This window comes from Amblyraja radiata, chromosome 4 (genome assembly GCF_010909765.2).
Source record: "Amblyraja radiata isolate CabotCenter1 chromosome 4, sAmbRad1.1.pri, whole genome shotgun sequence".
NCBI lineage: Eukaryota > Metazoa > Chordata > Chondrichthyes > Rajiformes > Rajidae > Amblyraja > Amblyraja radiata.
This window is the reverse complement of record NC_045959.1, coordinates 55792573-55806947: the sequence shown is the minus strand read 5'-3', so window position 1 is coordinate 55806947 and position 14375 is coordinate 55792573. Positions and strand designations below refer to the sequence as shown.

At 46.7% G+C, this 14375-nt stretch overlaps 1 protein-coding gene across 2 annotated transcripts in view; it reads right to left on the bottom strand.

The window, feature by feature from the left end:
* Positions 1–5423: 5423 nt before the first annotated feature.
* Positions 5424–14375, bottom strand: part of trappc8 (trafficking protein particle complex subunit 8) — a 113393-nt gene continuing 104441 nt past the window's right edge. For both annotated transcript variants that reach the window (XM_033019479.1, XM_033019481.1), the window contains 2 exons: positions 8486–8575; positions 5424–5836 (listed from right to left, as the gene is read on the bottom strand). In XM_033019479.1, the coding sequence (XP_032875370.1) occupies positions 5602–5836; positions 8486–8575 (325 nt within the window). In that variant the 3' untranslated portion in view covers positions 5424–5601. The remainder of the gene's footprint in view (positions 5837–8485; positions 8576–14375) is intronic.

Sequence of the window (14375 nt, the reverse complement as noted above, 5' to 3'; positions counted from 1 at the left end):
TACAGGAGCCTGAAATCTGGTACATCCAGGTTCAGGAACAGCTTCTTCCCGACAGCCATCAGACTATTAAACACAACTTCAAACAAACTCTGAACTAGAACAGCCTATTGCACTTTATCTGTTTATTTATATATATACACACATATTCTATGGTATATGGACACACTGATCTGATCTGTATTTATGCCTACAATATTCTTTTGTGCTGCAGCAAGCAAGAATTTCAATGTCCTATCTGGGGCACATGACAATAAACTCTCTTGACTTGACAGTGTAGATCAGTGTCACTCATGTTATGAGTCATACTGTAGCTCTGCCTACTAGTTTAATAGCAAGCCTCCCTTCCCTTTCTTCCTCGGTCTAGAGTTATGTGTTAAGATGATGTTACCTATGCTGTAATGCTAATAAAAGAGCCCAACTACATGGTGTCAGAAAACTCGGATTCACTCCTTACCTAATTATATTGCTTTTATTTTAGTTTGTTGTTTTCTCTGGTATATGTTATACCATTGCTTTTGCTCTCAGGAAACCAGAGATCCTGGTGTTTGACAAAGACCTCGCAGAACGGTGGCGCATGTTTGAAGATTTCATCATTTACATAGATGCGGCTCACCCAGCTGCTGCTCCAGGCGTTCGTGCCTCGATCCTCCTTAATCTGATAGGCACAGAAGCTGCTCGGCATGCCAGAAGATTTCACTATGAACCAGCTAGGTTCGACCTGGTTGATGTCCAGATTGCTCCCACTGAATCTATCCGGGACCCCGAATGTTTGCTACGCAGGTATGTGAGTTAAGAACTAACTTAATCATGGTTCAACAATAATTTTCACGAAGCCAGAGGCTTGGCGAACCGATTGAAACTTATGTTAGTGCTTTGAAGCACATTGCCAGTCGATGCAATTTTGGGAATTTATGTGACAGCTTAGTCCGTGACCTTAGTCTATGGTTTCCGCTATGATAAATTATGGGACGAATTACTGAGAGATACTGAGCTTACTCTAGAGACTGTTGAAAACGGCTGCCATGTTGCTGAAATGGCTGATGCTCATACAAAAGTTTTAGGATATGGCCCCCACTCTGCTCACAACATTAATGTTGTCGGCACACCTTATCAAGCCTCTCGCCGTTCTCCCCAAGTGCCCAACAGCTCTATCATTAAATTCATAGACAATTGTTTTAACTGTAGGGGTTCGCATGTTGCAGTTCTTGACCATTGCCCTGCGTATGGAAAATGTTGTCGTTTCTGTAACAAAAGGAACCACTGCTTCAAATGATGCCGCTCGCGTAGCAAGTTCAAATAAGACAATCTATCAATTCACTTGACCATGAGAGCCTGCTCTCGAAACACTCTCAACCAGCTCCCACGGATTTGCAGGCTGCTAGCGAAGGTTTTGATTTAGATGTTCACTCCCTGTCTGATTTACCACATAAGCTTCAAGATCCCAAGGTCGCTTTGCTCATTAAAGGCAAGAATTTTTTTCTGAAAGTTGATATGGGCGCCAGGTGTAATGTCATGTGTCTGAGTTGAAAAATATATGAGACTATCACTCCTACGGCTGCTCCCATTTGCAGGAAGTCCAGTGCACCCTATCGGTTGCACAAGTCGAGTTATGCTGCTGTCTTAATTCACGTGTCCAAAACCTTAGTTTCTATGTTGTTTGTGAGAATGTGCCGACCTTGCTGTCAATGCTTGTCACGACCTGGGGCGTGTCTCTTTCAGTCCTCCTGTTTGTCATCTGACCGCAACCTGTGACTTTACTCAACAAATCTTGACACAATACAAACCTTTTTTAGATGGCAAGCTGGGCAGGTTGCCTGTTAAGTGCACAATTACGATTGACCCTGAGGTACTCCCAGTTGTTCGTCCAGCACACAGGATTCCCCATGCCATGCGGGACCGTGTTCAAAGTGAAATCAGCTGAATGGTGTCTCTAGGTGTAATTGCCCCCACCGCTGGCCCTTCGGATTGGGTCTCGACCATGGTTGCGGCAACAAAGAAGAATAAGGACAAAATACGGATTTGCATCAATCCCAAGGACTTAAACACAGCCATTAAACGACCTCACTATACCATGCGCACTGTGGACGAAATTGCAGCACAGCTGGCTGAACTAGAGTACTAGATGCCACAGTACTAGATGCCAAGAGTTCATTCTGGCAGATTCCGCTGGAACGCAACTCCTCTTCAGCACACCATTCGGGCAATACACATTTATTTGCATGACTTTTGGCATAAGCTCTGCTAGTGAAGTATTTCAACGAGCTATGGAGCAATTGTTTGCAGGTTACCCATGTTCCATTGTAGTGGATGACATCCTCGTTGCTGGATGAACTGTCGAAGAACACGATGCTAATCTGACAAAGGTCCTAGACTGTGCCAATGCCGTCAACCTCAAAAATGCAAATTCAGGGTAAGTGAGGTGAAATACATAGGCCATGTGTTCACTAAGAACGGCCTAAAAACGGATCCGTCGAAAACCAGTGCCATCAATGAGCTCCCAGCACCCACAGACGTGCTCAGTCTGCAGAGATTCCTTGACATGGTTAACTACCTGAGCAAATCTATTCCGGACTTCAGTGAAATATCAGCCCCGCTGCGCCAGCTTACCCACAAAGACACTGTTTTGGGCCTGGCACAAGCAGCAGCACAGGGCGTTCGACACTCTTAAGCAGCAGATGTCTTGTGCTCCTACTCTCGCCTATTTTGATCCTAAATGACCGGTCACACTGACTTGTGACGAATCACAACATGGACTTGGCGCAGCATGTCTTCACAATGATGGTAGCAGCAACAAGCCTATTGCCTATGCCTTGCACACCATGACTGACACAGGACAACGCTATGCCCAAATTGAAAAAGCGCTGCTAGCGGTCGTTTTCGCCTGCAAGAAATTTGACGACTATCTTTGGACATACGGTCACGATTGAAACTGACCACCAACCTCTGTTCAGCATCTTTAACAAATCGATTCATGCCTTTCCAGGTTGCCTTCAACGGACTTGGAGCACGGCTGGCCAGACAAACACTACAATATACCGCTGCAAGTTCGGCCCTTCTTTGCCGTCCGCAATGAGCTAGTACTGCAGGATGGCATTATCGTAAAAGGCCATAAGGCTGTAGACCCTGCTTCGCTGCACAGCAAGTATTTTAACGCTGTCCATGCAGGGCACCCAGGCGCAGAAGCCACTGTCTTACGAGCAACAAACATGTTTTACTGGCTGAATACGTCCTCGAGAATGTGGCATCCTGTGCAGTGTGTAACATCTTGGCACCTCATCAACAAAAGCAACCACTTCTCTCACATCCGGCTCCTGCCCTTCCGTGGTCTACAGTGGCAACTGACATATTTGAGTGGAATGGCAAGCAATACCTGGTTTGACATTGATTTTCTTTGCAGTCCTACTTCTCGCGGGGTAGCTTTAAAACATTTTGCAGCCCCTGGAGCCCCTTGCATACTGCTATCTGATAACGGCAGCCAATTTACCATCCAACACTTCAAGGAGTTTGCTGCATGCTGGGGTTTTCGCCACATCACCAGTCGCCCTGAATATCCAGTCGAATAGACTAGCTGAACGGGTCAAAAGTGCCAAACAGCTCATGGAACGATCCCACAGAGCTAATTCCGATGTGTACCTGGACCTGCTCAACCTACGCAACATCTCCCGCGACCCCATCTTGGGTTCAACTGCTCAACGCTTATTGTCAAGACAGACCCGAGCCACAGTGCCTGTGGCTGATCAGGCATTGATCCCGCAGTTGGTCCCACCATCGGAAGTCCAGTCCAGGCTGCAGCAAAAGCGTGACATTCAAAAACAGTGGTATGACAAAACAAGCAGGCCGCTGCCACCATTAACCAAGGGGCAGGTGGTTCGTTTGCAAATCGACAAAGGTCATGACCGTATCGGTGTAATTTCTGAAACTGCCTCAGAGCCACGCTCATACTTGGTCAGTGTGGATGGCGGCACCTACAGACGCAAGACAACATATCCTGCCTGCGAATGAGCCGGCTCCACCTCCGTATTATCCGGACCGTACAAAGTGTACTTCCGTCCACATCGGTCCGTCTGTACCAGCACAACAACCCACTTCTGAAACGTCTGCTCTGCCAGTGGCGACGCCTCCTCCGCCTGTGCTAAAGTCCCCTGTTTCATCACCGGGAATCACCATGTCAGGTGGCGGTTTCAATCTCCGCCACCTGACATGCCACCGACTCTGTCCCAGATGGCACAAAATTGAGATGGTTTATATCGCACACGTGCTGGTCGTGTTTGCAAGCCCACTGTGAAGTACCCGGGCTATGTTTGACTTTCCTCCGGGTGTTTATAGTTTCCTTCCACATCCCCAAAGACTCTGAAGAAGGGTCCAGACCGAAAACGTCACACATTCCTTCTGTCCAGAGATGCTGCCTGTCCAGCATTTTGTGTCTCTCCCCAAAGACAAGCAGGTTAATAGGTTAATTGGCCCTCGTTAAAATGCCCTTGGTCTGTGGGGAGTGGATGATAAAGTGGGATAACATAGAACTAATCTGTGAATGGTGTATCTTTCAACTGAATGCTCCTAATGGATTAAGGCATAAGAATACAAAACAGTCAGTCCGAAGCAAACACTTGTATATGGGTTATATTTTATTCTATTTACAGACATTACCTATAAATATAATACATCATTTCTTGAAAAGACATCTGTTTTAAGTCTGTGGACATTAAATAACACATTGAATTTGCAGAGTTCCATTATAATGTAGCTAGCTGGTTCCACCTCATAACACTCTGTGGATGTGGAAAAAGACTAGACTTTCAGTCAAATTAAACCAAACCGAGAGAGAAAAATCAAACAGAGACTTGCTTCATTATTCAGCTTATTGTAGACCTGAGATAGTGAGAAACACATCAGGAGGTAAAAAGTGGCGGGGATCCAAGACATCAAGCAATATTTAAATTTATACTTCAAAAAAGAAAAAGGTGGAACGCAAAAAAAAAAGATTTATTGGGAGATTTGTTGCAGCAGTGAATTGTTAGTAAGTGCAATTAATGCAATCCCCCCACCCCACTCTCACCACAAACTACACCTCAGAAGTGATCGATGTGGCTCAGGTGAGTCACCCAAGGACTCCAGGCAGACGGGACAGTAAGCTGGAGTTGGAAAAGCCACCATCTCAGGGACAAGTGACAGTCATCCTAAGACCAGCAGGAGTCCCAGTCTGTGTCCAATACTCACGTCTCAATAAAAAATGTTCAACCACAGCAGAGGTGAACAACAAATTTTTTTCAGAACATATTACAAATCGAGGACATACAATCCCATGTGTCTTTTGTTGTGAAAGACTTGAAAAATAATTTTGGGGGGGGGGGGGTGGTCTCTCAGTTCCCCTCCACGTTCCACCCCCCCCCCCCATCACGCCCCCCTCCCCCCCGCCCCCCCCCCCCACCCCACCCCAATCATCTGTTCTGTACAATTTTGTTTTCAATATTAGTTCGGAAGTTGAAGGTGCAAAGTGGAACCGCATGGGATTTTTCACTGGTAGCCACAAAAGGAAGAGGGCAAAGTTGGCGTTCCCAGAGGAGGGGTCAGGCGAGATGTTGGCACTGGCTGGTCTGATGGTTAGACGCTGTTGATGATGATCAGGGCCGGGCTGGAGTTCTGCTGGCTGGTCTCACACTGCACATTCTGGTCGGCCAGCTTGGCAAAGACCCGCGGCGTGCCCAGGTTGTAGACACCGGCGTGGACAAAGCAAGCCTTCAACGCCACCGTATGGACCTCCTGCCCCTTCAGCTGGATCTTGTAGGTGGTCTGCCCCAGCCAGGTGAATGAACCGTGGACCTCCAGCATCTCCGGGCTACAAGGAAGGACAGGGTAGAGTCATGAAATGAACAAGGAACGGTCATCCTGGAATTGCTACCATCTACCTCATTGGAGACCCTCGGACAATCTTTAATCTGACTTTACCTTGCTAAAAACATTAGGTAGACAAAAATGCTGGAGAAACTCAGCGGGTAAGGCAGCATCTATGAAGCGAAGGAAATAGGTGACGTTTCAGGGTCGAGACCCTTCTTCAGACTGATGTGGGGGTGGGGGGGCGGGAAGAAGAAAGGAAGAGGCGGAGACAATGGGCTGTGGGAGAGCTGGGAAGGGGAGGGGAAAGAAGAAGAAAGCTGGGACTACCTGAAATTGGAGAAGTCAATGTTCATACCGCTGGGTGTAAACTACCCAAGCAAAATATGAGGTGCTGCTCCTCCAATTTACGGTGGGACTCACTCTGGCCATGGAGGAGGTCCAGGAAAGAAAGGTCGGGTTCGGAATGGGAGGGGGAGGGGGAGTTGAAGTGCTGAGCCACCGGGAGATCAGGTTGGTTATTGCGAACCGAGCGGAGGTGTTGGGCGAAGCAATCGGCAAGCCCTAGCTTGGTCTCACTGATGTAGTGCAGCTGACACCTAGAATAAAAACATTATTTTCTTTATCATGCTTCTGTCGACCGTGGACGGCCCGACTGTAATCATGTCTAGTCTTTCCGCTGACTGGATAGCACACAACAACAAAAAGCTTTTCACTGTTCCTCAGTGCTCATGACTAAACTAAATTAACTATACTCAATTTGATACAGTGAGAATGCGGGGAAAATGTTCATAAGGGTGTTGTCGGGACTGGAGGGCTTGCGTTATAATAAGTTTAGATGGCCTGAGTCTGTTTTCATTGAATAGAACAGTACAGCACAGGAACAGGCCCTTCAGCACACAATGTCTGTGCAGAGCATGATGCCAAGACTAACTCTTATCTGCCTGCACATTACCCATATCCCTAATATCCTGCATATCCCAGTGCCCAAGCAAAAGCCTCTCAATGCCACAATCATATCTGCCTCCTCCTCCACCACGTTTGACTGTGTTCCAGGCACCCACCATCCTCTGTTTTTCAAAAAGCACATTTGCCCCGCACATCTCCTTTAAAATTTGCCCCTCTTATCTTATATCCTCTATTTATTGCCATTTACACCCTGGGAAAAATGTTCTGACTGTCTATTCGATCTATGTCACTCAATTTTATATACATCTATCAGCTAAGAAACTAGTAAAAGGTGAAACTTGAAAAGCTTCAAGCAATGAGTGTTTCATATTAAGAATGATATTCTGGGCAGAATAACAGATCTTTAGAATACTGATATTAAAACACTGGATCAGAACATAGGGTTTATTTACAAAAGGGATTATTGAGCTAGTAGTAAAGAGTGCAAAGAAGATTTACAAGGATGTTGCCAGGACTTGAAGGCCTGAGTTGAAGTGTGAGGTTGGGCAGGCCATGACTTTATTCCTTGGGAGCACAGGATATTGAGGGGTGATCTTATAAGGGTGTATGAAATCATGAGGGGAAGCGATAGGATAAATGCAGAGTATTTTACCTAGGGTAGAGGAATCAAAAAACAGACGGCAAAGGTGAGAGGGAACAAGATTTAATCGGAACCCATGGGGAAACTTTTTCACACATAGTTCGGTGAGCGTATGGAATAAGTGGCCAGAGGAGGTTGTTGACGCAGATACTGTAACAGCATTTTTTTTTAAACTTGCGGGACAGGTGCATGGAGAGGAAGGATATGGATCAAATGTTGGGAAATGGGACTGCCTTAGATGGGGCGTCTTGGTCAGCCTGGACGAGTGGGGCCGATGGGCCTCTTCCTATGCTGTATGACTCAAGTTGGGTTTTTGAACAAAATGTCTGGTATCTGTTATTGCTCCTGTTGTATTTCCAAACTCCTGTTATCAGGTTGCTACGGTTGGAACTGCATTCACGTACTTTGAATCATTAGCCCAAGACATATCCAACTTGGTGCTTACTCAACCACTTTAATTTATTGTCACATGTATCGAGGTACAGTGAAAAGCCTTTTTGTCACGTGCTATCCAGTCACGGAGACATTATTCATGATTACAATCGTGACGTCCACAGTATACAGATAAAGGATAAAGGGAATAACATTTAATGCAAGATAAAGAGGATGCTTGTATCCATCGTAATGCAAGATAAAGTCCAAGTAAAGATAGTCCAAGTGTCTCTAATGAAGTGGCTGGAAGGTCAGAACTACTTTCCAGATGGTGAGGGGATGGTTCAGTACTCGTGATCAAATAAATTTGTGAGTCAGTCAAATAGACCTGCATGCAGTGTTTAGTTTAGAGATACAGCGCTGAAACAAACTCTTGGGCCCACCGAGTCCGCGCTGACCACCAATCACTCCGTACACTAGCACTATCCTACGCACCAGGGACAATTTACAATTTTTACTGACGCCAATTAACCTACAAACTTGTACGCCTTTGGAGTGTGGGAGGAAACCGGAGCACCCGGAGAAAACCCACACGGTCACGGGGAGAACGTAGAAACTCTGTACAGATAACAGCTCTAGTCAAGATTAAACCTGGGTCTCTTGGCACAGTGAGGCAGCAACTCTACCACTGCGTCACTGTGCCACCCACTGTGAAGCAACGTGCGATGTTACCTTGTGGCCTTGTGCCGCAGGTCCACGATAATGTCCACTTCGATCTGACAGCAGTTGAACAGAACAAGGGTTACGGGGACTAAACACAAACTGTGGAGTAGAGAAAAAAAACATTTCAAAATATGTTACGCAAATCCTTCTGTGCAAGCATAGCTGGGTTTAACGTTGAGTTAAAGGCTGCATTAGTACAGCATTTTTTGTTTGTACAGGTCCACCACCGATTTTCCGGCAAATGGTGGTCCGGCACCTCCTTTAATTCGGACAGAATTCGAGAGTACACTTGAAATTGTCGTGGTTTACATGACTCAAATTAAAGATATAAATGACACCGACACGGAGAATTCTTCAAGAAGACGAGAAGCCTTTAATTTGCACAAATCTGGGCCTGGAACATTCAGAGATAGTACAGCTCGGCCACTCTCCAAATGTTCTCTGATCCATCCTTTCATGCAGCGTTTTATTATAATTTCAGTTCTTATCTTTGGCTGCTTAGCATGCATGTTTTTACCAACTTTAACCTCTTACTGTCCTTGCCTTTTATCTCCAATCTCTGAGTTACCATAATGTTCTAAACTGAAGCAAAAATAAACTAAGCAATAACATGTTTTTGGGCCTTGACTTCTGAGCACACAAAAATAGCTGACATCTGCGAGCTTTACTAATTGTTTTTAAACATATTGGTAAGATTTAAGAAGTAACGTGTTTCTTCTATATACATTCTATATAACTTCTATAAAATCTCCCCTCAAAAATGTGGTGCCTAGACAGCCGATGTCGATCTCATTGGGACTTCTGCAACTGATTGGCAGGTTGAATTTGCCTCCTGCGGCTGGGGCTCGGGATAGCCGGCAGATCCGTTAACGTGGCAGACTTCAAAGGCCGACTTTGCGGACCGGTATCTCTGCTCCTTGGTGGGCGAGGAAGACCGTTCCGATACCGTTGGACTCCTCTCAGAGGCTGTGACTTCTGATGGTCCGGCAGAACGGATAATATCCATAAGACACAGGAGCTGAAATAGGCCATTGGGCCCATTGAGTCTACTCTGCCATTCAATCACAGCTGATCTATTTTTCCCTCTTAACTCAGAAACACATTAGTCTACAGCATTTATGGGGGGGAAATCACAAAGTGCTGGAGTAACTCAGCGGGTCAGGCAGCATCTGAGGAGGAAATGTACAGGTAACATTTTGGTTCGGGAGCATTCTTCAGCCTGAAGAAAGTTTCTCCAGCACTGTGTTTTGCTCAATATTTTATCATCTGCAGTTCCTTGCATCTCCTTATAAGTGGAGAATAAGTCGTTATTACAAAATTTTGTGCATAACCAGTCAGTTCAGCAATGATCAGATAATTTATGCAAATTCTCTCAGGGTCCCTGTGGTATTTATCTTTACCATTTTATTTTCTTTCACTAACTTGCTTGTTAGTTCAAATCGTTCCCATGTTTTCACTTTAGTTTTTATGGCCTTCGCTCACAATTCTTATTTTAAACAATGCCAAGTGTCTACCTGCTGCTCAACTGGTCAATGCTCAATAAAATATCTGATTAAGTGGTTATAAATGGAATTTGGGATTTAAAAAAATCTATTATAATCATGTTTTTTTCACAAGTAACTACAGATACGAGTTTACAAAAACAAAAATAGTGGACTAACTCAACGGGTCATGCAGCATCTGTGGAGGACATCTTGGGTTGAGAAAGCTGGCAAACTGGTGGGGGTGGGACAAAGCCTGGCCAGAGATAGGTGGATCTCGGTGTGTGGGGTGTGATTGGCAAATGGGTGAACAAAGGCTAGATATATAAAGTAGACAAAGGGTGTAAGATAAGGAGAGAAGAGTGAAGCCAGACTCCCCGATGGATTGCAACATTGTCGTGGTCGGGGAGCTTGTGTGTCTCAGTGACCCCTAGAGCTATGCCAGCGGGAGATTCGTCTCCTGTTAGGGTCTCCCATGCTGGACAGGTCGAAGGGTAGAGGCGAGACAAAGAGCGATCCACTGGTCCTCCAGGTTGGGGGTTGAGCACAGGGCTAACAACCCTGTCCCGTAAAACAAATATGTTACGGAAACAGCAACTGAAGGAATCAACACTACTGGGCGTGATGGACTTCCAGGGCTATCGACAGATGCTAGGATGAATGTCAATGATGAAAGCCGAAAGGAAGCCACTTGCAGGAAGGTGGAAGTTCAAAATGCCAAACATAAGACTAGGATAGGTTTGTGGAATGTGCGAACAATGTACAACACAGGGAAACTAGCACGTGACATCAGAGATGAGACGCTACAACCTAGATATTCTTGGAGTAAGTGAAAGTAGATGGATGGGATCAGGGAGACTTAGGGCCAGCACAGGGGAGACAATGTTGTACTCAGGAAGGGATGATGAGAATCACAGAGAAGGAGTAGCCATAATTTTAAAGAAATTAGTAGAGAATAGTTTGATAGAGTGGGAACCTGTCAGTGGGAACCTGCCAATTGATAGAGTGGGAACATGAAGATCAGAATTGGGGGGGGGGGGGTAATTAATACAACCATCATCCAGTGTTATGCTCCAATAAACAATTGTGATGATCGTGTTAAGGATGAATTCTATGAGCAACTACAGGCTGAGTTAGAAAACACACCAAGACATGACATGAAGATTGTGATGGGAGACTTGAATGCCAAGGTTGGAAACAACAACACAGACCAGGAAAGAGCTATGGGGAAAAAAGGGCTGTGGTACTATGAATGAGAATGGAGAGAGACTAATAGATCTCTGCACCACTTACAATCTAGTACAGGTGCACAACCTTTTATCCGAAGATCCAAATAACGAAAACCTCCGAATAGCGGCCATTTTTTCGGTCCTTGAAGAAAGGTCCTTGAAAACGTTCACCGAGGGCGGCCCGCAGAGGTGACAGCGGAACCTCCAGTCGGTCCTCGAAGAAAGGGGAACTAAATCCCCATTCATAAAAGAGAAGATGAGGGTATATTGCGCGGGAGGGTTAATAATTGACAATATGCTGCTGCCTGCCCGCTGAATTAAAAAGTTCTCACGGTAGACTCACGATACACAGTGTTTCGTGAGTCTTGCGTGGGAACTTTTTAACTCAGCGGGGCAGGCAGCAGCAGATTGTCGCTCGCTTCAGTATCACCCCACCTACACCCCTCTGCTTCCCGGCCATGTGTGTGACCCTTTCCCTCCCCTCTCCAGCTCCCCGCCCATTGCACCGGCGCGGGGGCTTTGCACTGTCTTCACGTCGGCGATTGCAGCAGGACCGTGTCAGGACAAATTGGACACCGACCACCAGGCCCACCGCAAGCACGGAGATCCCAGAGACCCACAGCCAACAGCAGCCCAGCCCAGCCCCACTCCAACTACAGAGGAACCTGGGTTGCGGATGACGGGGCGCAGCTCGGGGCGTCGTAGGGGCCCATCGGGGAGCGGCCACTCAAAGCCACGCCGGGAGATGTAGGGCCCTGCCCCGGTCTTGATGTTGGAGCCCCCGGCGGGCGCTAGCAAGTCCGCGGCAATTTACAGTCGCGCCGGGCGTTGTAAGGCCCCCCTCCAGGTCACTCTCAACCTCTATGATGTTTGCTCTCAACCCCGTAATTCGGGCGGGAGAAGTCGCCGCTGCCGGTGCCCCGCAAAGCAGTCTCCCACCGGAGACCCGCGAGCTCCCGGTGTCACCATCCACCGGAGTCGGGTCGCAGCAGCTCGCCCCCGCAACTCTCCACGCTCCGAAGCTGGCTAGCTCCACGGAGGTAGGTCCGTAGGTCCACAGCTCCCACCGCCGCCCACCGACCCCCAGGCCCACTGCAAGCACGGAGATCCCAGAGACCCACAGCCAGCAGCAACTCCAGCCCAGCCCCGCTCCAACTCCAGAGGAACACGTAGGGGCAGAAGCTGATGGTGTGCAAGGTACGTCTTGTTCTTGGGGTGGCGGATGAGGGGGCGCAGCTCGGGCTGTGGGCGAACTGCCACTTGTCGCTGTAGCGGCCAAAGATCATAGAGGAGCTCCTCTATGATCTTTGGTAGCGGCCCATCGGGGAGCTGATTCCTCTGGAGTTGGAGGGGGAGGGGGGTATTGTGCTGTTTGATCGCCCCCTGCTATCCCAGGGACAGGGAGACACAGCGGCTTTTTAGACTGGTGGGCAATCACTTCCAAAGTTCTGCCCACACAGTCAGTACACTTCTCCTACACTGTATTTCATACAAACATTTATTCTGCAAGAAAAAACGACATTGAAGACTCAAACTCGCGATCGAGTAACTGCCAGGATCAAGGCGCAAACTCGCGACCTTGCGGATATGAGCCGAGCACTCTACCACTGAGCCAGCCATTAAAATCTACGCTAAAAAATTTCCATTCCGAAGACCGACAAATTCTGAATTACGAAAAGTGTCTGGTCCCAAGGCTTTCGGATAAAAGGTTGTGCACCTGTAATTGGAGGGACCCTCTTTCCGCACAGAGATATCCACAAACTGACATGGTACTCTCCAAAATGAAAGGATAAGAATCAGATAGACCACTTGATGATTAACGGCACATGGAGACGCTCATTACTTGATGTTAAGGTTAAACGGGGAGCTGATGTTGGTAGTGACCACCACCTAGTCCTGGCTGTTCTCAAAGTAAAACTGAGGAAAACAGAGAGCAAAAAGACAGACAGGCAACAGTTTGACATTGAGAAACTACATGACCCAAAAGTGAAAGGCTCTTTCGTGTTACAATTAAGGAACAGGTTTCAGGCACTAGCAGATATGGATGATCACACAGAGCCAAATGCAAATTATATTAATACTGTGTGGGAACAAACCAAAATAGCTTATGTGAAAACCAGTGAAGCCTGCCTGGGGTTTAAGCAGAAGTCAAAAAAGGAGTGGATGACTGAAGACACATGGCAAACCATTGAAAATAGGAGAAAATTAAACAAGCAAATAAATGAGACAAAGTCCAAACGGTTGCAAGAAAGATACAAGATGCAGTACCAAGAAGCAAACAAAGCAGTTCAGAGGAAAGCCAGAGCTGACAAACGGGTGTACCTGGAAGATCTTGCTAATAAAGCAGAAGATGCAGCTAAGAAAGGGGAGCAAGGGAAGGTCTACAAGATAACCAAGATAATCTGTGGCAAAAATCGTCAAACGACTGAGTTACCAATTGTAGACAAAAAGAGCCGACTCCTAACAACAGAAGCAGAACAAGAAGCTCGCTGGATGGAACACTTTAATGAAGTACTGAATAGATCACCGCCCATAATAAAGGCTAACACCCAACAAGCAGAGGATGACTTGGACATTAGCACTGAACCACCAACTTAGGAGGAAATTGTTACAGCCATTATGTCTCTCAAAAGTGGAAAAGCCCCTGGCCAAGATAACCTCAATGCAGGACTGTTCAAGGCAGACCCAGAACTTGCAGCTGACGTATTTGTACCACTATTCACAGCTATTTGGGAAAGGAAGGATATACCTGATGACTGGTCAGAAGGAGTCATCATTAGGATACCAAAGAAAGACAACTTAAGAGAGTGTAGCAATTGGAGAGGGATCAGATATTTGCCCTTCGTAACATTATAGAACAGTGTACAGAGTGGCAGAGACAGATATACATCAACGTTGTTGATTTCGAGAAAGCATTTGACGGCATCCACCGAGTCAGCCTCTGCGGCATACTACGAATGTATGGGTTCCCACAGCATATGGTCAAAGTAATTAAGAGCTTCTACGCCAACGTCTCTTGCAGAGTGGGGAACAGTAACCTACACATTTCAGGTGAAGACAGGAGTCCGACAAGGGTGTGTGATGTCAGCGCTACTCTTCAATATTGTTATTGACTGGGTGATGCGTCCCGAGGACCAAGCAAGAGGCATATGATGGGCCCTCTTCTCAGCATTGGAAGACCTTGATTTT